Source organism: Narcine bancroftii, chromosome 1 (assembly GCF_036971445.1).
Source record: "Narcine bancroftii isolate sNarBan1 chromosome 1, sNarBan1.hap1, whole genome shotgun sequence".
NCBI lineage: Eukaryota > Metazoa > Chordata > Chondrichthyes > Torpediniformes > Narcinidae > Narcine > Narcine bancroftii.
The window spans coordinates 295684687-295712256 of record NC_091469.1 but is presented as its reverse complement, the minus strand read 5'-3'; the positions used below and the strand labels follow the sequence as shown (position 1 = coordinate 295712256).

The window sequence follows — 27570 nt, the reverse complement described above, 5'->3', positions numbered from 1 at the left end:
ACACTGTCATTGGCATTTGAAATTTGTTGTTCCTTTTAATTGCAGGAAAAGAGAAAATTTGTGTTGTCAGGAAGTGGAATGCTGATGCCATTTCATCTCTAAAGAACAGTTGAATGCAAAACCCAGAGCAAAATCTGCCACTGCATCTTTGCAACCAAAGATTAAAATTGTAGAATTATTTCACTGGAACCATTTTGGATCCAATTTCCAAAACTAAAAACAAATTACATAGTTTAACATATTTCTTCATAATGTTCAGCACTGGAGTTCAATGGTATTTAATTTGTGAAGTTGTTCGACAGAAGTTTATGAATTTTAAAAATAGCAGAAAACATACAGTGCTCAAAGGGTTATGGCGTAGTTTCACAGATTATTGATTTACAAAGGAACATGAAAAAAATCTGGACAGATATCATTTGTCGGGTCAGTAATAGCAATCCAGATTGTCCACATGTAGCCACCAAAATTCTGTAAAAAGTATAGAAGTGTTAATTTCTAACAGCATGGTGATGGAAAGTCCCAACCTTGAGTTGAAAGTGAAACGAATTGGACTGGACAGCCACAAAAGTGCAGGGTTGTTCAATGACACACAAACTCTTGGAAATCTTGCTCCGCTTGGTAGCTTTTGGTTCGACAATGTGAGGGTCTTTTTGCAGTATGCTTTCATGGTTACCTGCACTGTCCGAACAGGAAGCAGAACAGTCCAGAGGATGAGCTTCAGTTGTTGTAGAGGCACTCCACATTGACTGAGCAGCAAATATTTCCATTCTAGACCAGAAGAGAAAAGAAAGGTTCATGTTCCTCAACACGTTGCGCAGTGCACTTGAAGAGCTATTTAAATCATCCACTCACAACCCTTCATGCCTCTAACACACACCATCCACTGCAATTCAGAACACAAAATGTTCTCTGTTCTTTGGAAGTGTTAGGATGTGCTAACCTGGTTACTGTTGGACAGCAACTTGATCTAGATATGTTCACCCTCCCTTCATCTCGCTATACTGGCTACATCGCCTCTACATTCTCAATCTTGATGCAAGGTCTTGATCCATATATTTGTCTCAACAGATACTGTTTAATCCTTCAGAAATTTGTTTTTGGCTCTGGAGACAAGCATTTAAATCCTACAGTGACAGATAAGAACTTTAAATTCAAATAATTAAATACATTTGGGACAAAGTTCTGGTATCAGAGATGGTGACAATGAAATGACAAGACTGTCAATCATAACGGCTTTGGATTAGCTCTATCCTTCAGAAAAAATATGTACACCTAGTCCAGCGTGGCCTAGAGGTAATTCTATACACTCAATGATATGGTTAACTCTAAGCATGTTTTCTAAATGGAGAGCAATCAACTGTACCAAACATTTTTACGTTGTCTCATTCCATCATTCTATAACCGTACATCAGTAAACACCAGACGGACCTCTACTTGGAAGAAACACTGAAGTGTGATAGCATGCAAAAGCAGTTAGTGCTGCTTCTTCACAGCTCTGGAGAGCCAGGTGCGATCCTGATCCCTGGTGCTGACTGTTGTTATCCCCGTGACTGCATGGGCTTCCCAAGGCACTCTGATTTCTGCCTGCATGCCAAAGGTTTGCTGGTGGGCAGGTTATTTGATCCAATGGGTAGATGAAGAATGGACTGAGTTGACAGTCTGAATGGACATGGTAGGCTGACAGTCCCATCTCAGAGCTGAATTAAGCTCTGATCTCCCTCCATCATCTCAAATGTACTCTGGGGAGGAGTGTCCACATCCTTCACTAGAAGAGGCCACTGCTGACCAAGGTCCTGAATGATATCCAGAGTGGGACTGCACTGAGGTGAAAGAACCAAAAGAAGGGAAGACGGGCCTGACTCTGTCCTTGTAGCAGATAGATTCATCTGCGAAAATGCTGCTGAAGTGAGCACCAGATTATCTTGAGGAAATGGAGTCCCATCCTCCCCTTTCAGCCACCCATCTTCATAGCACCAATGCCCAACAGTGTAAATCTGGCATCTCAGCACTAAGTAATCGCAAAGTATAGGACATTATCACTTGAAGCAGAAATGTGTTTCACCACAACTTGACACCCCACAGCCATAATAAAATACAATGGTTTGAAATCAAGTTGGACATAGTTCTTAGTTCAAAAAGTCGTGTAAAATATTTGTCAGGAGCACCATCAGAAATACCCCAAAGAAATGAGTTAACAGTTTGGTGAACCCTAGAACTACGTCTTTGTTAAACAATAAAAGCAGCATCTGAGAGACAAAACAAAGGATTCCCAGAACAATGGATCAGAATTCCTGTTGTGTTAAAGCTGTGAATGTGACACCATAATTATTGATCCAAATTGAGAGTGCAAGGAGGATGAAGCACCACTAAGTGTCTTCGGGTGCTGAGTAGATTATCGGCCTCGGGCCTCAAGTTCCTTCCCATGATATCAAGAAATGGTGAAGGCAGTCGATATAAAGAAAATAACATTCTGACTGCAATGACTTGTACTTCCGAATTACTTACATCTCCTCCTGAAATCCATCTGATGAGATGGGAAATAACTTACCTATTTAATTTGTTTTGTCAATTAACCTACAACCCCAGTGCGTTTTGAAGGGTGGGAAGAAACCCACGCAGACGCCAAGGCGGCATACAAACTTCTTACAGACAGCGATGGATACGAACCCGGGTTGTTGGTGGAATAGCGTTGTGCTAATTACTACGCTAACCGTGTCGCCCAATTTCCTTACCTAAAAGAGCAGGGCAATCCAATCCTAGCTTTAACAGCGTAATCTCAATCATCAGTAAAGAGACGGAAGGTATCACTGACGTGGCTATCAAGTGCCGTTCGCTCACTAATAACTTGCTCACAGGTAAACATCAGGACCCCTTGACTCCAATTCTCACTGCAGCACTGAATCAACTGGAAGCTGAAGACAGATTAGAGTGATTGCGACTGACATCACTCAACAGAGTTTGGAATCAAACAACCCCCATTAATGTGAATCCAAGTAAAGACTTACTCAGAACAGCCTCCAAATTGACTGAGATACTCACACAACTGGGTAGAAATTGGCCTTGTGTAGCAGTGTCTCACCCAATGCTCTTTATTGCAAGTGAGCGTATAATCAGGCCAGGCTTCTGGCTCATTGTTCTTTGTTTGGCATGACAGCCAATCCTAAAAGAATCCTTCTTTGCCAATGTGGAAAGTTTCATAATTAACCCAGGTGAGTTAAGGTGCTGGGAAAACAAAAGCTGGGCCTCACAGACTGTGAAACGTGTGTCCAAAGCTTTTCTGCCTGTGCATTAACTACGCCCACATACCGCATCTCCTCCTAATTGAACACTGATTAACAATTCATAGAAATTATTTCTAGAGATGAAATTTGAATTTCGGTTGAAAATTCATATCCAAACTTTAGTCAATCACGAAATGACTGGCTGAAAAGATAAGTTAAAGAATAAAGGATAAATATTGTTGTGAAACAACAGTTTGCAGATGCACTGATTGTACATCAACATCGGCTTTCCGATTTCCATTGGCCCCCACGACCCACGACTCTCTCTTTCCCTATCCTCTGCCTTTTTTTCCTCGAGCTTCCCACCACTTGTCTCTCTCTCTCTTTCCCTATCAGCTCTGCCTTTTTTTCTCTAGCTTCTCACCACTTGTCTCTCTCTCTCTTTCACTATCAGCTCTGCCTTTTTTGCTCTAGCTTCCCACCACTTGTCTCTCTCTCTCTTTCCCCATCAGCTCTGCATTGACAGAACAACCCTCTTCCCCCAATCAAATCTCAGCTTTTCTCTCCTGCCCTCTCCTATCGATAACCTGTAGCCTCTTGACTGTCGGCCTGCACTCCCCCCCCCACTCCACCCCAACCTACCCCTTCTTACCCACCTCCCTTTTTTTTTTATTCAGGCATCTTCCTGCTTTTTGCTCATACCTTGACAAAGAGCCCAGGCCCGAGACACTGGCTATATAACTTTGCCTCCAATAGATGCTGCGGGACCTGCTGAGTTTCTCCAGCACTTTTGTATATTGAGCTAAATCTTGTTATTTGATTGCTGAGAGGTTTAGTTCTTGTTCAAGCCTGCTCAGGCTTGTTTTTTTTTCAAGTATTGGAATATATTAAATTCTTCTCCCTTAATTCAAAAGAATACATTGGACGAATGCTAGTCTTCCACAGTATATGCAGTAGCACATATATTGAATTTACTGAGAAGAGCTCCATCAATTTCTGGTGTATTTGCCACAGTGCTATATTTTTAGCCTCAGTGCCCAATCAGCACCATCAAGAAGTATTAACATTGGTCAAAAACAGTTTTCTACACAGAAATTAATGCTAAAACTTGAATTGCACAGTTCCAGACTGTACCAGCCTAGAGTCCAAAACACTGCATCTCCACAGGAGCAAACATATGACACAGGGAACTTATCTCCCTTTTGACGTAGCAGATCCATGCTGTCAAGTTTTCATCGTGAGCAGAGTTCGGCTCAGCTGGTGGAAAGAGCTGATTGTGAAATGTGTCAGCAGTAGTGACCAGACACCTTTGTTTCAGGGCCCATCAGCAAACTCATCTCTGCATGGTTTTGATGCCCGTGGTCTTCAGAAAATGTGGCTTCCCCTGTACTGCCATTAACTCAGCCCTCACCCATATTTCCTCTATTTCACAGATATATCGACGCAGGTGAAAGGCCATAAACATTGTGAACGACTCCACACACCCTTCAATTCAACTGCTCTCCCTTCTGTCATCTGGTAAGAGGTACTGCAGCACTCAGGGCCACACATCCAGTTTGGAAAACAGCTTTGTCCCCCCCAAGCCATCAGTCTCTTGAACTCCCAGAGCATTTAGGGATAGGGGACTGCGGACTGCATAAGTCTTAATATTTTTAAGTGTTTAACTTCTTTCTAATATATTTATGTATACATGCTCAGTGGTCCTGGAGAAACATCATCTTATCTTTACTATGTGAGCATGGTATGAACGATAAATAAAAGTGACTTGACTTGACCTGCCTTGGCCCCTTCCTCCTCTACCGCACCCTCCATGTGTAACAAGGGCAGGTTCCTCTTGTCCTCACCTACCACCCCACCAGCCTCAGCATCCAACATATTATCCTCCACAATTTCTGCCACATACAATGGGATTCCACCAATGCTTTCCTATCGATCTCTCGTCCACTCATCTTTCCCCGCCAATCACCCCCTTGTTCCTCTCGCTGTGACTGCAAGAAGTGCTGTTCTTGGACCTACACCTCCTCCTTTACCACTATTCGGGGTCCTAAACAGTCCTTCCAAGTATAGCAATAATTCACTTGTGCATCTGATGTGGTCATGTACTGCAACTGGCCTCTTTCTACATTGGAGAGACTGGACGCAGTCTGGGAGATCGCTTCATTGAAGAACTGTTTGATGCAACCACAAGGATCGCCTAGTGGCCAATTCCACACCCCACTGTCACGCTGACTTGCCTGTCCACGGCCTCACGTACTGCCAAATTGAGGCCACTTACAAGGTGGAGGAGTAACACGTTATATTCTGTTGGCCACTCTACAACCAATCGGCATTAAGATCGACCTCCAATTTCCATTAACGCCCTCCCCTGCCAGAATCTGGCATTTTGGCATCTGTAGTTTGGCGCTGGATATTCTGATACCCACATTTTGGTTACAGACATTTGGCTACCAGGCATTTTGGAAAAAAAGATCATGACATTTTGTCACCAACCAAAACAATGAACATTATTAATTAATTAGCTTGATAATTTTAATGACCCTCTACCTGCCATGAAATCTCCACACTACCCTCTCCCCACAGTGACATTTCTGCACTCCCCTCACTCTGTAGTCACACCTCTGCACTCCTCTCATCCCGCAGTGAAATTCACCTAACTGTTAGGGCCAAAATATCCAGCACCAAACTGTGGGTGGCAAATGTCTGCGCCAAATTGTGGACACCAAACTACGGAGGCCAAAATATCTGGCGACAAAATGTCTGAGACCTCTCCCATGGTTCTCTCTTTCCATGCCTTTGTCTCCTTTCCTTCAGCTCCCCATCCTCTTCCTTCAACCATCAGAGAGCTATCCTTCATTACCCCTCTGCTGGCTCCCTCAGCTTCTACCCTCTCATTTGTAGTGACCTATTACCTTCTAACTGTTAATTTGTGCGGTGCAGCAAGCAAACACAAAACTCGAATGACTGTTCAACTGGCTTTATCCCAGTAAAAGTCTGAACACCAGTTCAAGCCTTGGTAGCTCCCCATGTGACTGGCTCAGCAGGGGCCAGCTCGGGTTTATATTCAGGTCGGCTGATTGACAGCCAACCAGGTGGAGTCAGCCCCTTAGGTGGTCTTCCAGCAGGTACAGAGATCGCCCCCTGCAGCAGGCTGGTGGTTGTATCACCACAATTTGTGCTCCTCCCCATCTCCTTCTCCCACCTGCCCCCTCTCTCCACAACTTTTCATTCATGCGTCTGCCTGAATTTCAAAATTCATGATCTGGGGCTGAGGCCTGAAATATCAGACACTTTTTGCTTCCTGCGGATGCTGCTGAGTTTATCCAGTATGTTTAAGTATTGCACTAGACCCCAGCAGATCTGCAGATTTTCTTTTTTTTTACCAGCAATGGAATGTAGGGTTGATAAGTGTAAGTTTCCTCTTGCAGGTGAGACTAGAATTAGAGGATATAGTCTCAAGATTCAGGGTAGTAGAGTTAGGATGGAGATGAGGAATTTGACACAGCTTTGGAATTTGCTGCCCATTGAAGCAGTGGAGGCAATCTCAGTCAATATATTTAAGACAAGGTTAGAAAGATTTCCTCATCATAAAGGAATTAAGGGATATCGGGAAAAGACAGGCTGGTGGAGATGAACCTATCATCAAATCAGCGTGAACTTATTGAATGGTGGATTGATTCAACGGGCCAGATGGCCTACTTCTGCTCCTATTTCCTGTGTTCTCATTGTGGGCCTTCATTACGATTGCAGTTACTAATAGAAGGAAGCAAGCCCACTAAATCCAGATATAAAAGTGACTCTTTAATCCAATTTTTGTTGAACAATTAATTTTAGAAGACAATGATGGGCTGATCAAATAAATTTAGTCGCCTCTTTTCCCAATCATGTCCCAACACTCTATATCCATGGCTGCTCCATTGCTTCCAGCAGTCGTTCTGTCGAGAACTGGCATTTTAAGAGTTCCAGATCAAATAGGTATGTTGACACCACCCCTGTGACTTCGAAAATCATACAGGGTCTATGGGCGTAACTGCATCGAAATGATGGTGCTTGAGAAGTTCAAACCTTGTAGACTTGACTGCTATCCCTGTGATCCTGGATGTAACTGGTCTGGGTCTCTGCTCCCATTTAATTGTGTGCTTTTGTGCAAGATGAAATCTCAAACTCATTTCTTTTATAGAAATATGCTTGAGAAAACGTAACAAGATGTGTGATACACCACCAGCCACAGGCGAAAATATATTCTAATCATGACACAGCTGCAAATAGCATGTTCAAAAAAAAGCAAAGTCTGTAAATACATTCACCATGTTGCAAACCTCCTGAGAATTGGTTGCTTGCCTTCAGCTTTGTCATTCACTCCAAATCACTGCAGGATATAATCATCACAGAACCATTTTAAAACTCAGAAAACACGTTAGCACTGATTTCAGCAGGGCTATTTATTCATTAACTCCGATATTCAATTTGGCCCAGATACCAATGCAAGGTGAAACATCATGAAGATTATACATTTTAATTCATATTGAATGCTGGAACTGCAATTTAAAAATGTCAACTTTCGAGTACGTAATAAAGGAATGTACTTTTACCCAATAAACAAAATGCTCTCCCTTAATTCAGCAAGGAAGATTACAGAAAAGCAATACTTCATGGCGATTTAAAAGCAGCAGGTCAAAATTAGTATGTTATGTCATATTTAATTATCAATGATAGGGTATAAAATCTGACTCAAATTTAATCACTGTTAAGAGACACCGGAACATATTTAAAATAGAAATCTCGACTCATTTTGACCCTGTGGATTCAGATAGTCAGCAGTGAGTGCAAAATGTATGCATGGAATTTGTCTTTCTCTTCTGGGATCCTGACATGAAGCAAACTGCAGGTTGGCAGAATGAAGGCTCCATTTCCCTACTGGCTCTCAGCCACCGTACATGGATTGAACACTTTCACCAACTACCAATGGCAGTGGTCCCAGAACAAATGGTTCTGGAATCCAAATCAAAATGGATCATCTGAGATTAACAATTTAACTGGACAGGTCCCCAAGCTCATTGTAATACTATTCATAAATTATAAAATTATGCCCTTTACTTATTTAACTGCTGCCTTGAAGTACCTGGCTTGGTAAAACTCATTGCCTGTCAACCACATGCATTGCGACAAAATGTATCTTGAATTCAAGTGCAGGTAACAAGAGAGACTGCAGATGCTGGAGAAACTCAGCAGGTTAAGCAGCATTGTGGAAGTGAAGGTCTGCCTGGTGAAGATGGGTGCAGATTGATCAATGTTAATTCATGTCTGCATGCACCTTGCTGCTTTGTAAAAGAATGTTCCGAGAACTTGTATTGCTGGGCAAATCCAGCCGAGCCTGTAAATTTCCATCAGCCTGGAATTTCCCCGGATCAGGTGACATGCAAGGACAATGTCTGAGGAAAAGTAAGGCCTGGTCATGTGATTGGTTCACATAATGAATCGATTTGTAGATGAATAGTGTTTAGCTTAATGCTGATAGGGTAATGCTTGTCAAATGGGAGAAGACTTTTTTTGGATTGGTCAAGTCTGTGACTTTAACTGAGTAGTGAATCTGTGACAGCATTTGCTCTACATACAGATAAAACAAATGAGGAATCTTCCAACTCCAGGAGAAGCAGGAACCCTCATCTCTACGTTTACTTGGAAAACATCTGAAGTTTTCCAGAATAACAGACAATTCTTGACATTGACAATGCATGATCATGTTTCACCCAGATCAGGTATACTCATGTGAATTAGTTGAAGCATTAGAGAGGATATGAGGGACAAAAAAAAAGTTGGAAGGGGATATTGGGGGCTGGACCATATTTCCTCTCAAGGGTGGTGGCGACAGCAATCGTCATCATTCTGCGACCATGTGTATCTGATTCATAATATACAGTAGGAGTCTGAAAATCTGGACAGCTTGGGGAACAGGTCAGTGTGGATTTTCCAGATTCTCGGGCAGTACCGATGAAATTCAGATTTAAGGAGGAACAAAGAAGAGATGAAATAGGTAAATTTTAATAGATTATTCATTAACAAATGCAGCATCCTTTCAGTTTTAAAAATGAGTAGTTTTTAAAAAGAAATCAAAATTCCGCTGTGCATCTGTGGGACTTACACATGCGCGCACGTACCCAAAAGCCCAGTCAATTTTAAAAAGTTTTTGATAAGTTCAGATTCTCAGGTGGTTTGAATTTCTGGACTTCTACTGAATTTATAATGATGTTCCAGAGCATCTGGGGGCATCAGCATTTGAAGTATTGTAAGAAAATAAATGAAAATGCTGTAATATCATGGTCAATAGAGAAGTGATCGACGAAGGGCAAGAACAATGGTCCGTTTGTCGGGCTAGAAGAAGCTAAAGACAGATTTACTCTGTGATGGTCCTGCACCATAAATGAGCAAAATGTGCTTGATACTAGGTGGCAGAAACGGGGCCTTGATGTGCTTTGATCATTACAAACATTCACAGTAATTTAATGGCAAAACTGACACCTTTTAGCAAGGCAGTTGGAGGAAAAGTGCTGGTTTATTCATGGATAAAACATTATATAGTTTTGAGGAAATTACACGGTCACAAAGAATATCTGATTCATAGTAGGCTCTGCATTATTAACAATGCTTTCAAGTACCAAAAATTGCTAGCCCCCCCCATCCCGTAATAGACTTTATAATCATTTCAAATGCTCACCTCATGCCAACTCTACAGAATCAACATTCTCACCCACCAGAAAGGAGACTCAATTAAATCAGCACAGCAAAACGTGCTTAATGTCTAATAGAGCAGCATCAGCTTGCCGATAATATGCTGTCTTGTGCTTATTTTATTACAAACTGCAATAACTACTTTGATATTTTTAAAAAAATCTCCTGAACAAAATGATCGGACCATCAATTTATAAAAATCAGACACAATTTGTATACACCAATTCGTCCCGCAAACAAAGAGCTCTTCCATTTGACATCCTGAATGAGATAAAAGAAACCAACAAAGGCAAGATGGCTAAGTGGAGCACTCCATGGTTCAAGTCTGCCCAGGTGAGGCTGTTGCTCAGCTTCTTTCTCTGTTACATTGACGACTACATTCGTGCTGCCTCCTGCACCCATGATGAACTTGTCAACTTTACCCACTTTTACCCCACTTCAAATACACTTCTGACAATACTCAAATTAATCTCTGGCAACACGTTCAACTTTCTCCATCTCTCTGCCTCCATCTTGGGAGATAGACTCTCCACAGATATATTTTTACAAACCCACCAACTCACACAGTTGCCTTGACCACACCCTTTCATACCCTCTCCCTTGTAAGGATTTGATTCTTCTGCCTCCATTGCATCTGCTCTTGGGGTAGGATCTTCTATTCCAGAACAATGGAAATGTCTTCCTTCTTCCTCCCAACTGCCATCATCTTAGCCCTCAGCCTCATCTCCTCTATTTCCCACACATCTTCCTGGCCCACTCTGCTCCTTAAATCATCAAGGACAGGATTCCCCTCATCCTCACCTACTACCCCACCAGCCTCCGCATCCAACACATTATCCCCCATAATTTTCACCACCTACAACGTGATCCGACCACCAGACACATCTTTCCCTTTCCTCCCCTCTCTAGTTTCCACAAAGTCTGCTCCCTCTCGGACTCCCTTATTGACTCATTCTTTCTCATTAATTGCCCCCTTGCCATCCTCCCCAGTGACCGCAAGAAATGCTACACTTGCGTCCACACTTCCTCCATCATCAACATTTGGGTCCCAAATAGTCCTACCAAGTAAAGCAACACTTCACACGTGAATCCTCAGGGGTCAACTATTGCATTCAGTGCTCTCATTGTAGCCCTCTTTATCTCGGAGAGACTGAATGCAGATTGGGAGAGCATCTTTTTGGTTTGTCTCTTGCAATAATAGGGATCTCCCAGTGGCCAGCCATTTTAATTCCACACCCCATTCCCACATCAACATGTCTGTCTGTTGTCTCATGCACTACCAAACCGAGGCTACCTGCAACTGAAGGAATAACACCAAACATTCTGTCTGGGCACTCTCCAACCAGACAGCATTAACATAAATTTCTGTTATGCATCTCCTCTGCCTCTTTCTCTTTTCCTCTCCCTCTGTCTGCTTGCCTCCAGCTTCCCACCCAATTCCCTCTCAATTCAGAGAGCTACCTGTCTTCCATCACCTCAGCTTTTTTCTCTTCTCCCCTCCCAGCCCTCCTTGCCTGTGCTCCTCCTCTTGCCCCTTCTTCTTTCCTATCACCACCTTTCTATTCTGGTGCGCCTGCATTTTCCTCATACCTTGACAATGCACTCAAGGCTGAAGCATCTTTGCTTCTTTAAAGACACTGCATGAGCTGCTGAGTTTCTCCAGTACTTTTGTGCATTGCAAAAGTTTCTGTCAACTTTTCATCCTGTCACATTTCCCTGCGCTACAGAAGGCAGCCACTTAAGCCCATTGAATCTATTCCAGCCCAAGCAATTGGAGTGAAAACATGAAGCAAAGACAGTTGAAAAGGTCAATATTACACTTGGGTCTCAGGTGCTGTGAGCCAACAGTTTTAAAGGCTGTGTATCCGTGTCACCAAAATATTCTTTGCCATGCACAAACTGCATGTAAACATAACATGTAAAATATGGATCTCATGCTGTTTTTTAAGTTTCACTGGTGAAGATCAAAAGCGATTGGGAGCATCACTTGGATTTATCACTCACAGATGAGGACTGGGACACTGTTTTAAATTTGATGAATGAATCCTCCTTCTGTGCAAGACAGTACACAGAGCACATATTTCAAAAGTTAAACTGTCTCATTTTCATTCTGATATTGAACCATTAAGTGATAATGTAAAGTTTTTGAGGCTTCATTGATGGACTTGCTCTGGTTTATAAAATTTTTGGAAAAATATTTTCAAACTTCATCAACCATTTTTAAGTTCAAATTAGAATCATGCCCCTTATCAGAACCAAATTTTGCTTTCAACTCATTGATAGCTTGATGGGCAATTTTGATGAAATGGAAAGACAGTACCCCACCTATTCATATTCAATGGCTACAGGAGGTCATGTCCTTCCTAAATTTAGAAAAAAAATCAGATATAATGTTAAAGATGTAAAGGTGAACATTTATAAGATGTGGGGCCCATCATCAAGTATTACCATAATATAAAAAATTAGGGTGCTGGATGCTCCTGGACAGCGCTGTCTGGTTTCCGAATGTCGTCCTTAGTTTCCTATGTATATTAGATATGCAAGTTTGGCTGGTTTAGAGGGAGGGATTTAATTTTTTTTAGGGGAGGTCCTTTTTTTCTTTTGAAATGTTTCAAAAATGGGTTTGATTGAGAAAGGTACACACAATTTATACGATGTATATTTAAGGTATTATTTGAGAAGTACAAATTATCTGCCTTTTCTTTTTACTTCACCCCATGTATTGGATTAATATGAGTGTATGTTTTAATTTATTAAGCACAGTAATGATTTTTTAAAAAGAAAGATAAAGACATTTTCCACATCAGAAATTCTCCTGGACATTCATCAGGCTTGAATTTCATGTGTGCAGATATTTTGTAAAGAGATTGGAAAAAGCAAATTGAAGAGTTTGTAATTACCCTATCCCTCCACAATGGTTTTGAAAAATTTTCCAACTAAGAAGAAATTGAATATTTAAGAAATATTTGGATAAGAACATGAATGGAAGGGCGATAGTAGAGTTTGGTCTGTGTACAGGTCATTAGGACCAGGCTTAATAATAGTTTGACACTGAAGCACCTGGTTCTGTGATGTTGTGTTCTATAGTTCCAAATTTTCCAGAATGCTTTCTTGTATTATATGAAACTTGGGGTAAAATATTGGGGTGGGGGAAGTCTGCAGACACTGTGGTTAAAGTAAAAAAAACAATTCTGGAGGAACTCAGCTGGTTAAATAATGATCAAACACTGGCTGATCAGCTGAATTTTCCAGCATTGTGTTTTTCCTTTTATGGAATTAGTAGTTCTGCAATAGCAATGAAATTAAATCGAAAGAATAACTCAATGCAAGGATCTTATTGTGAGACTTGACAAGATCACATGAAATGCTTGCACAATACAATACCTTGCACTTGCAAGTTGTACAGGTTGATCCAGCTGTGGTCCATATCGAGCCACTTAGTCGTGTTATTCCATGGTTATCTATACAAGTCTGCCAGATATCGTAGACCATATTGTCAGCTAAGCAGGGGTCACTCACGCAATGTGGACAACACTCTCCGTCTGGAATGGTTGTGTACTCGCAGCTGAGGGCTGGGCATGTTAAAGGCCAGCAGTCCACTTCTCCCTGCTGCACACATAGAACATACACGATCAGGATTGTGAGAGAATTGTTGCATTCGACGAGGAATCAAATGAGAAACCAGCAAGTCACACATCTCCTGAGAAATCCCAATGCAGTAGGCATTCAAGGTTAAATCATACAATTCTTGACAGCTAAAAGATGTTATCAGTCAGTATTTTGGCACATTTCCAGGCAGGCAAGTTTTGTATATGTTGAGCAAAGCAGTAACAAAATAAATATCACCATGGAAAATTATGGTATAGATCATGATTTGGATTCAAAGAGCAGCAACATAACACAAAATATATTTTTTACAATGACCGCATCGATCAGAAAGGAACCAGAAGCTACTCGACTCGCCGAGTTCCTCCAGCAGATCATGTTTAGCTTCAGGTCAATGCTACATTCTTTAAACATAGTAACTTCCATTTGTTTTGCCTCAACTCACGTCAATGTTAAGCCAGGAGATGCACGAGAAACCGCAAATGCTGGAATCACGAGCAAAATACAACCTGCTGATTGAACTAAGCAGATCGAGCAGCATGAATGGGAGAAGAGAGAGAATGGCCAATGTTTCGGGTCAGAACCCTTCGCCAAAATACTTTCATGAAGGGCAGTGACCTGAAGTAGTGACAATTCTTTTCCTCCTTTAACATTAACCTACCTTGTAAATCATTTCAACCAAGCTAATATTGAATGTTGGCATAACTTCAACCAACTTACATTAGCCCTGGATATAAATTGCATGATTTCAAAAGTATCTGTGTGAAGAAACTTCCCCTGCCATATTTGTTTTATTAAAGCACCGAGGATTCATTAGGAGTCGTAAAGACCACAAACATGGCAAAATTATGATGAATCTGTAAAATAAAATACTGGGTAGGCTGTAAATGAATTGTTACATCCAATTCTGGTGAAATTCCCAGAGAGGATACAATGAAGATTGAAGAGAACAATTCTATCAACGAAGGATTTTGACTATAAAGTTAGATCAGAGAATCTGAAATTATTTTCCTTGAAGGAAAGCACACTGAGAGGATAGTTAATCCAGAAGGTCTAGAAGAGTTTATGTGGGGAAAATAGAGAGAAACTGTTCCTCAGGTGTATCAATAACACATTCAATGTTTTGGGCCCAAGATATGACAGGGTTGTGAGGAAAAGAGTAACACAAGAAGTACCAGGGAAGAGGTGTTGGCAGTCTTATCATTGATAAATCCCTAGGGCAAGATGAAGTCCATCTTTGCATCTTGTGGTCATCTGGGGAAGAAATTGGGGAGCCCTTTGCTGACATATTTCCTTCATCTTTGGCCTCAAGTCAAGTGCTGGAAGACCAGAGGGTAGCTAATGTTTTGTGTCATTATTTAAAGAGGGTAGCAAGAGCAAGTTAAGGGACTACACGGCAGTACACTCTTTGGGGGGGGGGTTGGTGGGAGGGATTCTGAGTCATAGAATCTACCAGCATTGGGATAGTTAGGGACCAATTAGAAGTAGTTAGCATGGCTTTGTATGAGATATCACAACCCACTGGATACTTTTGAAGAACTGATAAAGAGGATTGCACGATTATCTTACATCGATTTACAACATCATGAGGGGCATGGATAGAGTGAATGTTTGCTGTCTTTTTCCCCCAGAGCAGATGATTCTGAAATTTTGTATGAGAGGACATAGGCTTAAAGTGAGAGGGACCTGAGGGATAGGTCTTTCACTCAAAGTGTGGTCCATATCTGGAATGAGCTGCCAGAGAAGCAGGCACAATTATGACACCAAAAAAACATTTAGAAAGATTTCTGGACAGGAAGGGCTTAGCAGGAAATGGACCAAGTGCAAGAAAATGGGACCAGCCCAGAATGCCTGGACGAGTTGGTCCGAAGGGTCTGTTCTGAGCTTTTGACTTGATTGCATACTGCTTTGAAGACTGTGCAGAGGAGGTTCATTCCAGAGATGAAGAGGTTAGCCTAAGAGGAGAGAGTGAGTCATCTGGGCCTGTACTTGCTAGAATTTAGAAGAATGAGAGGGGATCTCATAGAAAAGTATAAAATTGTGAAAGGCATAGATAAGATAGAGGTAGGTAAACTGTTTCCCAAAGCTAGGGGTAGTAGATTTAGGACAGAGATGAGGAGGAACTGGTTTTTCCAGAGGGTGGTAAATCTGTGGAATTCTCTGCCCATTGAAGCAGTGGAGGCGACCTCAGTAAATATATTTCGGACAAGGTCAGATACACTTTTATATAGTAAGGGAATTAAGGAATATGGGGAAAGGGCAGGTCAGTGGATATGAACCTATCATCAGATCAGCCACGACCACATTGAATGGGATGGATGGCCTAATCCTGCTCCTATTTCTTTTGTTTTTAAGTTTTCAAAGGGCCAAATGGCCTCCTCTTTTCTTGAACAAATGTTCTTCCATCATCTTTGTAATGAAGATGATCTCACAGCCCAACTGGGCAGGACTTTGACCCAGCAACAATGAATAACCCCAACACATGGACAAAGCAGGATTGTATGTGACTGGATGGGTTTCCTTAAGTGTTATCAACCTGATTCAGCCTGCTGCTCTTGTCCTTTGAGGTGGTCCAAAGCATGGGATCAGAACATGTTGAGGGAGTGGGCTTTGCTTCATCCACCATTGCATTATGTCGATGGTGCATCAGACATGGAGGGATCAAATATTTGGGGTGGCAGATAGGATGCTTGTCAAGTGGTCTGTTTAGTCTGGATCTTCATGAACTCCTTTAGTGCTCTTGCAGCATTTCAGGCAGTTGATCAGTGTTCCATCACACTCTTGGCTTGTGTCTTATAGTTAGTGAAGAGACTCTGGAGAAAAGGGAGGTGAATCATTTGCTGTCGTATAATGAGCACATTGTTCTGACCTGCACACAGAAAGCAATTTAACAGGTCCAATTAACTGTTTGGTTAAGCTGCAGTTTCATTGCGCCTGGATAGAAAAGAAGCTTTCTGTGATATTAAATGAGTCAGGATAATTGCTGCAAGTGGGACTTCAGCACCTACAGAATTATATTCAATTCATCGATAAGTAATTTGACCTCGAGAGCACAATTCTGCAGATCTTCCTTTTGCAAGGAAAGTTTGTGGCCTTTACTAAATCATGAGACTGAGGCACTGAATTCAAGTGATTAATAGAGCTCCTTAGCAAGCAACTTAGAAAGTTATGCTAAACTCACGTGACTATTTGAGTTTATAGCTTAAAACCATTTTATATCAGGGACAAAAATCCTCTAGACATTGAGCAGTTGAATCCTCACTTATCACAAATTGAAAAATTCATTTTCCACTTTGCTGTAACTATAAAGACTGTCTCAACCTGCACTCAGCAGTAAATTTGGTGTTTTTCATCATTTAGTCAATAACAGTTGACCGAGGCATCCATTATGGCAATTTATCCAATTTTCCTTCTTTTGCCTGCCTCTTGAGAGAAGGTTACAGATAACAAATATGGTAAAAATAAAGCCCATTTCAGGCATGACTGCTAAGTGATAATTGGGAGATCAGAGGTGGAGATGGTGAACAAATTTAAGTTCTTACGATTCACCATCTCAGAGGATCTTTCCTGGACCCAACGTACCAATGGCATCACGAAGATTGCACGTCAGCTCCTGAATTTCATCAAGAATTTGTGGAGGTTTGAATGACATTATAATCCCTGTTAAATTTCTACAGAAATGTGGTGGAAGGTGTGCTGACTGGTTGCAGAACGGTTTGATATGGAGACACCTTTATCCCTGAGCATAAAATGCTGCAAAAGGTTGTGGACACAGCCCTCCGCACCACTGAAAACATCAACAGGGAACAACCCCATCAGAGAGCAGCAGCGATCATCAAGGATTGGCACATTCTGATTTCACTTCTATCATCAGGAAAGGTGTATAGGTGCCACAAGACTTGCTCATTTGGTTCAGGAACAGCTGCTCCCCCTCCACCATCAGACTTCTTGACAATAAACTCAATCAGGGACTCATTTAAGGACTCTTTTGCACTTCATTGTTTTTCCCATTCCACATTGCACAGTCACTTTGTTTACATTTCTTTTTTATTTACATGGGTACATTATTTTTTTTTGCACTATCAGTAAGTGGTAATTCTGCCTCGGCTGCCGGAAAAAGAATCTCAGGGTTGTATGTGGTGTCATCAGATTTCAGATTTATTGTTGGAGTAAATACATGACGTCACATATAACCCTGAGATTCTTTTTTCTGCAGGTGAGGCAGAATTACCACTTATTCATAGAGCAAAAAAATCTGCACCAAGTGTATATATGTAAATAAAGAACTGTAAACAGATAACAAATGTAAACAAACTGTGCAATACAGAGAGAATTTAAAAAATCAGTCATGCACAAGAGTTCTTAAATGAGTCCCTGATTGAGTTTATTATTGAGCAGTTTGATGGTGGAGGGGTAGCAGCTGTTCCGGAACCTGATGGCACCTGTACCTCTTTCCTGATGGCAGCAGCGAGAACAGAACGTATGCTGGGTGGTGTGGATCTTTGATGATTGCTGCTGCTCTCTGACGGCAGTGTTCCCTATAGATGTTCTTGATAGTGGGGAGGATTTTGCCTGTGATGACCTGGGCTTTGTCCATGAGCTTTTGGAGGTCTTTATGTTCAGGAGTATTGGTGTTTCCATACCAGACTGTGATGCAGCCGGTCAGCACATTTTCACCACATATCTGCAAAAAGTTACCAGGGTTTCTGGTGTCATACCAAACCACCACAAACTCCTGAGGAAGTAGAGGTGCTGACGTGCTTTCTTCATGAAGCCATTAGTGTGTTGGGTCCAGGAAATATCCTCTGAGATAGTAACTTAATTGCTCACTCTCTCCACCTCTGATTCCCCCAGTGATTACTGGATTGTTCATCTCTGGATTTCCCTTCCTTTTTAATTTTTTAAAAAATGTAATAACTCACAATAATTCAAGCTCATAAACTTTACATACATAAATTCATATATGTATATAGTGACATTTTTCATTTTCTCCCCATCCCACCTCGCTCTCTAACCCCCCACCCCACAAATAACTCAGAGAAAAAGAGGAAGAAAAAAAGGATAAAAAGAAAGAAGGGGGTAATGGAGAGTGTCACCTAGTTATTATCTAATTTTTATTAATTTAATGAGTATAACATTTATTTTATTACCTCATTAACTTATTCAGACTTTAAGAATTGGAGGTTTGAATCTGACGATCACTAATAAACTTTATATGTGGTTCCCAAATTTGTTTAAATTGTCCAAAATTGTTTCTTAAATTATATGTAATTTTTTTCTAATGGAATATAATTATTCATTTCTATATACCTTTGCTGTATTTTCAGAGGTTTCCATTTTCCAAGTTATCATTATACATTTTTTTTTGCTGCTGCTAAAGCAATCACACTGAATCATTTTTGAAATCTATCCAATATTAAATGTAAATATTTATCATTTATATTGCTTAATAGAAATATTTTTGGGTCTTTTGCTATTTTTGTTTTTTGTTATTAGTATTGAATTCCATTTCTCCCAAAAAGATTTTCCTTTTTTGCATGTCCAAGTTGGGTGTAATATTGTACCAATTTCCTCTTTACAGCAGAAACACTTATCAAACAATCTGGGGTGCCATTCTTTTAATTTTTGAGGTGTAATATACAATCTATGTAACCAATTATATTGTATAATTTGATACCGAGTACTTAATGTATTTGTCATAGTACGCTCACATAATTCCAAACAAGTTTTTTTTATCTGCATATTTAAATCTTCTTCCCAACATTGTTTTGGTTTGTACATTTAATCTTTTTCATTGTTTTGTAATTTAATATACATATTTGTATAAAATTTTTAACTATCAAAATATCAGTAATTACATATTCAATGCAACTTAATTCAGGCAGCCTTAAATTGGGTCCTATCTTCTCTTTTAAATATGTTTTTAAATGATAATAAACAATATTGTGTCATTCAATATTCCATATTTAATTTTTAATTGTTCAAATGTCATTAAAATATTTCCCAAAAAACAATCTTTTATTCTTTTCATTCCTTTTCTTGTCCATTCATTTAAAAATTATTATTCATTGTAAAAGGAATTAATTGATTCTGCTTCACTAACATATTGGCAATTGATAATTTACCATCATTCTTTCAAAATATATATAACTCCATATTTTTAACAGATGATGTAAGATTGGTAATTTTTTATTCTTTACTAGTTTCTCATTTCATTTATAGATTAAATGTTCAGCGACATTTTCTTCTAATTTATATAACTCCAGCAAGGCCAGTTTTTCTTTCCCACTTGATAAAAGTTTGACAAAAATCTTAATTGGGCTGCCCTAGAATAGTTTTTAAAATTTGGTAACTGTAAACCATCTTACCTTATCCAAAGCCACTCTTGGTTTCTTATGCTTCCACGAAAATTTCTTATTAATTTATTCAATTTTTGAAAAAAATCCCTAATAAGGGAATAGGTAACGATTGAAATGTGGTGGCTCACCACAAGGAAGCCATACCAGCCCCGTTTGTAAGCCACGCGGCGGGGCAGCCAGCCAAAATGGCGCCGTTGGGGATTTCCCTTCCTTCTAGCTTGGGTCTCAGAAACCTGTCCATTTCCCTTCCTTCTAGCTTGGGTCTCAGAAACCTGTGCTTGAGGACCAAGTGACGCTCAGGTGAAGTCAACGCCCTCCAGCGCGGTTCTCAGCCAGGTCCGGGCTGGGAGTATAAGTGCAGCCCGGCAGCCTGCAATAAACTAGTCTGCTCACTGAGCTCAACCCATCTGGTTATGTGTTATTGCAGGAGCAGTGTAGCCACCGCTACAATTGGTGACCCCGACTGGTTCAAACGTCTTTGAACCCATCATGAGCGAGCCTGAGATCAGCGCTGTAGCCGTGAAACTAAATGAATTTTTGGTTCAAGAGTCAGAAACCTGGTTTGGACACGCGGAGGCCCAGTTTCACCTCTACCAGATTTCATCCGACACGACCAAATTCTACCATGTAGTCATTGCCCTGGACCAGGCCACCACCAGATGTGTGCTGCACCTTGTTTAGCACCCACCTGCCAAGAACAAATATGAGACCATCAAGCGAGTGCTTACTGGGTCCCTCGAACTATCCAGACACCAGCGTGCTGCTCAGGTGCTGCACATCGACGCCCTGGGGGACAGGTCCCCGATGGAACTGATGGATGAGATGCTCGTGCTCATGGGTGAGCACACCAACTGCCCACTTTTCAAGTGCACCTTCCTCGAACCTTATGCCCGGGGACATCTGCCCGCTGCTGGTTCAGGAGAGCTTCACTGACCCGAGGAAGGTCGCCCAGAAGGCCCAAGAGCTACGACTCACACGATTTCCAGAAGGCGCAGTGGTCCAGCAGGTCACAAGGCACAGGCACGGGAATGAACACATCAAGCCTTCCCCTAGCTCTGAGGTAGAGCACCCAGCCCCTTCAGGGGCCTCTCAGAGCATAACCAAGGCCACAGCATCCGCTTCAGGCCTCTGCTTCTACCACCAGCGCTGGGGAGCCAAGGATTGGAAATGTCGTCAGCCCCGTTCGTTCCAGGGAAACGACCAGGCTGGCTGCTGTTAATGGCTGTGGTGGCTGGCCAAGGACACAGTCTTCTCTACCTGTGGGACTCAGTCAGTAGCTGGCGATTCCTCGTTGACACTGGAGCCCAGATCAGCGTCATACCGGCCATGGCCGTCAAATCCAGGAACCGACCTCGTGGATCTCACCTTTGTGCGGCCAACGCAACGGCAATCTGGACATATGGAGACAAGACAGTCCACTTCCAGATCGGCCAAAAGAATTTCACATGGAGGTTCACCGTCTCGTCCCTCCCAACTGCCATCCTAGGTGCAGACTTCCTCCTCACACACGGGCTTCTAGTGGACATTTGAGGTAGGCACCTGGTGGACCTTCCAGGCCTTTCACTTCAACGCCTCCCACTCGGATCAACCACAGATGGCCACGATCAGCTCGCCCAGACACTCCTCAAGCCACAGTTCTCTGCTGCCTCGCCATGCCATGGGGTGTTCCACCACATCCCGACCCAGAGCCCACCAGTTCATGCCAACGCATGTCGGCTCCCACCTGACAAGCTCCAGGTAGCAAAGGAGGAGTTTTCGCAGCTGTTGGAGCTGGGGATCATTCGGTGGTCCGACAACCCAAGGGCCTCGCCGCTCCACTTGTCCAGAAAGTCTCCGGTGTCTGGCGTCCCTGCGGAGACTATCGACAACTCGATGAGGCAACCGTTCCTGACCGTTACCCCATCCCTCACATCCAGGACTTGACACCCAACCTGCATGGCGTGAGGGTCTTCTCCAAGGTTGACCTGGTGCGCGGATATCACCAGATCCCGGTGCACCCTGAGGACATACCCAGGACGACCATTATCACCCACTTTGGCCTGTTCGAATTCCTGCACATGCCGTTCAGGCTCAAGAATGTTGCTCAGACCTTGCAGTGCCTCATGGACTGTATGGGCATGGACTTGGATTTCGTCTTTATTTATTGGGACGACATCCTCATTGCCAGCAAGGACCGGGCGCCACACAAGGCTCACCTACGTGCCCTTTTGTCCCGACTGGCCGACTTCGGCCTTACAATCGACCCGGCCAAGTGCCAGTTCAGGAAAGAGTCCTTGCAGTTCCTGGGCCATAACATCACGGTCGAAGGAGCCATGCCCGCCGCTGCGAAGGTTGCCACCATCAGGGAGTTCGCGGGTATGGTCAACATTTACAACTGCTTCATCCCGGGAGCTGCACGCATCATGCAGCCACTGTTCGTCCTCATCGCAGCCAAGCACAAGATGCTCACTTGGAACCCAGAAGCCTGCTCTGCATTTGAGGCCACCAAGGATACTCTCACGAAGGCCGCCATGCTCGCCCACCCGCACATTGACCTGCATATGGCATTCTCTGTCGATGCCTCTGCCATAGCCGTCAGTGCCATCCTGGAGCACCACGTGAATGGGCATTGGAAGCCGCTGGCATTCTTCAGCTGCCTGCTCCGCCCGCAGGAATGCAAGTATAGTGCCTTCGACCGTGAGTTACTGAGCATGTACCTGGTTGTGCGGCATTTCCGCTATTATTTGGAGGGGAGGACTTTTACCATCTTCACCAACCACAAACCCCTCACCCAGGCGCTCACGATGACAAAGGATCCCTGGTCGGCCCGCCAGCAACGTGACTTCTCCTTCATGTTGGAGTTTACCACCGACATTCGGCACAAGAGGTGGGGGGGAAGGACAATGTGGTTGCCGATGCACTCTCACGACCGGCCATCTGCACCCTGACACCTGGCCTCGACTTCGACCAGCTCGCCCGGGACAGGGAAGCTGATGAGGAGATGAGGGCCTTCAAGACCACCATCACCAGCCTGTGGTTCCGAGACCTCCTGACTCCGAATGGCGAAGGCACCATCCTGTGCAATATCTCCTTGGGCACCCTGCGGCCAGTGGTTCCGCAGCAGTGGCGCAGGCATGTCTTCTGTCACATCCACGACCTTTCACATCCATCCATCAGGTCCACGCTCTGGATGGTGACAGAACGGTTCATATGGCATGGGCTGCATAAGCAGATTGTGGGCTAGGCCAGAACTTGCACCCATTGCCAGATGTCCAAGGTGCACAGGCACACCAGGGCGCCCATACAGGAGTTCAAGCACATCCGGGAATGGTTCAGCCACATTCACGTGGACATTGTCAGGGCCTTACCCGTTTCCCGGGGCAACCATTAACTGTTTACAGTGGTGGACCGCACCACTCCTTTGCCCGAGGTGATCCAGATGCCAGACGCCTCCACCGACTCCTGCTCCCGGTGATCGGGGCACCCAGTTCACATCTGCGCTCTGGGCACAGCTCGCCAACAGGTTGGGGATACAGCTACACTGCACGACGGCCTACCACCCACAGGCTAATGGACTGGTCGAACGTCTACACCGCCAACTTAAGTTGGCGCTCATGGCCCGCCTCACTGGTCCTGACTGTATGGACGAACTGCCTTGGGTGCTCCTGGGCATCTGCTCCACTCCCAAGGAAGATCTGCAGGCATCATCAGCTGAGTTGCTCTACAGTGCGCTACTGGCACTACCTGGTGAGTTTGTCAATGCACCTCACAATCCCCAGTGGTTGCTGCATGAACTACTTCCTCACCTCAGGGCATGCTTGGACTCCTTCAAACCCCCAACACCGCTCAGGCATGGCACCCGCCCGACTCACGTTCCTGGTGAGCTGCTTTCCGCGGAGTTCATTTTCGTTTTGTGGGGACTGACCGCGGCACCTCTGCAGCAACCGTACGAGGGGCCGTACAGGGTTATACAGCGTTCCGGCTCGATGTTCACACTGGACTTGGGTGGCAGGCATGAACTGTTTACCATGGACAGGTTGAAGCCAGCGCACCTCGATCCCTCTGAGCCCGTGGCCATTGCCCAGCCCAAGAAGCGAGACCGCCCGGCAAAAAAGGACATTGGTGATGGTTCTGGGGGAGGGGGGGGCTGTGTGGCGGCTGACCATAAGGCAGGTGAACAGGCCCCGCTTGTAAGCCATGCAGCAGGGCAGCCAGCCAAAATGGCGCCATCATGGGTTTCCCTTCCTTCCAGCTTGGGGCTCCGAAACCCGCACTTGGGGACCACGTGACGCCCGGGTGACGTCAGCGCCATCCAGCGTGGTTCTCAGCCAGCTCCAGGCTGGGAGTATAAGTGCAGCCCAGCAGCCTGCAATAAACTAGTATGCTCACTGAGCTCAACCTGTCTGGTTGCGTGTGTTATTGTAGGAGCAGTGTAGCCGCCGCTACAGAAAAAATATTGTAATCTTAGAAATATGTTCATTTTTATACAGTTTACCCTCCCCATCAGAATTATAGGTAATTCCTTTCATTTTTCTAAATCATCTTGTATCTTTGACTGCCTTTTAAAAGGAGATTTCTTTTACAAATATGTTCATTGGCATTACTTCACTTTCATCAGCATTAACTTTAGAACCTAATATTGCCGCATAGTATGTAACATATTTATTGACTTTTCAGGTTGTGTTAAATATACAATATCATCCCCATATATTAATTTATCTGTTACAGAATTGGAATTCATATCAAAATATATTTTAATTTGTTGTTCTATAAAATCCCAATAGTCTTTTCTTTTTGTCAGCATGGAATTAAATCTCTATCCCTATCTTTAGGTTGAATATCTTCTCGAGCAATTGTTAACAGGAAGGGTGAATAATCAGATAACAATCTTCCTTTATATTCAATATCCTGAACTCTTCCTTGTATTTGAGCAGAAAATAAAACAAATATCATTTCTAGAGTAAGTTTTATGTCTATTAGAATAATATGAATAATCACTTTCCTTTGGGTGTTTCTTTCTCCATATATTTATTAATTTCATATCTTGAATTGATCTTAATGGAAATTTGGCTGCTTTATTTTTTTTGTAGTATTTCTTCCAATTTTGTCCAATAAAGGATCAAGACTAAAATTGAAGTCACCACCTAACAAGATATGTTCTTGAGTATTTGATAAACAAATAAAGTCTTGCATAAATTTCTTATCATCCTCATTAGGTGCTTATATATTAAATAATATTCAAGATTCCAAATAAAATTGGTAATTTATCATGATATACATACCGGAAGGATCTGTAATTACTTTTTCTATTTTAACAGGTATATTTTTGTTGATTAAAATAACAACATTTCTAATTTTGAATTATAAGATGATGTTAATACATAACCCATCCAATCTCTCCAATTTAAGATGTTCTGCCTCTGTTAGATAGGTTTCTTGTATGAATACTATATCTATTTTTTCTTTTAATTTGATTTTGTATTCCATTAATATGAAGTTATAAATTTTAATATACTCATTTTATTTATCTCAATATTTCTATGTACCACCATTTCAAATCCTTCAACTCTATTCCTCTCAAAATATATATTTGGAGAATTTTTTTTAGGTTAACTAATGACACAAGTAACTTGAAAAAAGTAAGAATTATAAGAAGATTAAAAGGAAAGAAAGAAGAAAGGGAAAAGAAGCCCCCCTCCCTACTAGAATTGTCTTTACTAACTTGTAAGAAAACCACATCACCCTTAATATATTGGGTTGTGGTATAAACTAGAATTGTCACCTGACTTTGCAGCATACTATCCTTTTTTACTTTCCTGGCCCTCCCCCAGAGAACTGATAACACATTTTCCAAAGAAGAAATTAAATAAAGCCTTAATACTATCAAATTATTACCATCCATAGTAGTAGATACTGTTCTTGAATCAAAATAAATTTATTATCTTCAGAAGTCTTTTTGTTGAACCAATTGCACTTTTTCTTGCTGATTTTCCGGCAACTGTTCAGCAAATTGTTGAGCGTTTTCTGGTTCATCAAAAAATCTGTTTTGTCTACCAGGAACAAATATTTTTAAAGGGACTTGATAGCATAAGATAAAGTTGTAGCCTTTCTTCCATAATATATTTTTTGTTGAATGAAATTCTTTACATTTCTTTAATAGTTCAAAACATATCCAGATTTTAAAAAAATTATATCTTTTATATTCCAGTGGTCCTTTGCTTTCTTTAGCTCTTCTAGTAGCCAATTCCAATATTTTTTCTCTTGTTGGATGGAGTAATAACAACCAGAAGAGGATGTGGTTTTTGATTCATTTGTGATTTTCGTGTCAAAGACCTGTGATCTCTTTCAATTTTAATATCATCTTGAAATTCCTCTGCTCCTAGAACTTGCAGAATCCATTGCTTTAAGAATCATTTAATGTATGTACCCTCCTCATCCTTTTTCAAACCTACTATTTTTATATTGTTATATCTGCTAAAATTTTCTAGAGCATCAATTTTCTGGGCCAGCATTTCTTGTGTCTTCGTAACATCTTTATTCATAATTTCCATTTTTTTTCTTTCAAAACAGCTATATCTACTTCCACACCTTTTACCCTTTCTTCCACTTCTTCAAATTGCTTTTTCATATCCATCATTACATTCTCCACACGTTGCATTTTAACATCTATTTCTAATACACAGTTTCTATTACCTTTGATTTTAGACACGAGTGTTTCCATTAATATTTTCATCTGGTTATCAAAGTACTGTATATCACCATTTGAGTTTGATTTTTACCTTTCACTTTCTTCTTAATCTTTTTTGAATCTTCTAATACTTCTGGATCCAGTCTTCAGTTGACATTGATTCTATTCCAGCAATTGCTTCTAGATTAACGTTCATTATACTTGCAGTAGCCTGCTGCCAACGCCTGCTCTCTTCAGTATCTTGTTTAAAATGAGTTCCATGCATGCATAGCTCTTTGTACATGTGCAATAGCGTTTCTTTTCTCGACTCCGTAAGCCACTGCTGGAGCCCGCCCTGGGCAGCACTGACCAGAGTCTGCTCAACTGCCGACTTCGCAGATTAGATTACCTTCTTTGGAATAGCTCCTGGATCCACTATACAGGCAAGGTCCTCTTCCTTATCTTCTGACATTTTAGTTCTTTCTTCTCCGTTAACCATTATAAGTTTTTATTTCTTTGGTGCCATCATCAAGGTTTTCTTCAACTATTTATCTTTTGATTTTTAATGATTTTAAATCAAGGTTCTACTAGTTTACCACTTTTTAAAAAACTTTTCTCCAGAGAGGGCTGGTTACACCGGCCATCACGTGACTCCCCCTGGCTTTCCCTTCCTGAAATCAACAAACATCTCCTTGGTTTTGGTGACATTGAGTGCAAGGTTGTTGTTGGTGCACCATTCAGCTAAGTTTTGAATCACCCTCCTCCTGTACGCTGACTCATCACCCTTCTTTCTACATCCCACGACCGTGGTATCTTCGGCAAATTTGTAGATGGTGTTATTTTTGTACTGAGCCATAGTTGTAGGTGTAAAGTGAGTAGAGCAGGGAGCAATGAGCACAGCCCTTTAATGCTGATGGAGATTGTGGAGGAGATTTTTTACCAATCTTCACTGATTGTGGTCTGGAGGTCAGGAACTCCATAATCCAATTACACAGTGAGGTGTTGAGTTCCA

General features: G+C 42.1%; 1 protein-coding gene across 1 annotated transcript in view; it reads right to left on the bottom strand.

Annotated features, from left to right (window-relative positions):
* Positions 1-263: 263 nt before the first annotated feature.
* The window catches only part of LOC138757033 (protein kinase C-binding protein NELL1-like), a 99582-nt gene continuing 72275 nt past the window's right edge, over positions 264-27570 (bottom strand). The window contains exons 6-7 of the mRNA XM_069923696.1: positions 13332-13556; positions 264-768 (exon numbers count right to left, since the gene is read on the bottom strand). Coding sequence (XP_069779797.1) covers positions 718-768; positions 13332-13556 — 276 coding nt within the window. The 3' untranslated portion in view covers positions 264-717. The remainder of the gene's footprint in view (positions 769-13331; positions 13557-27570) is intronic.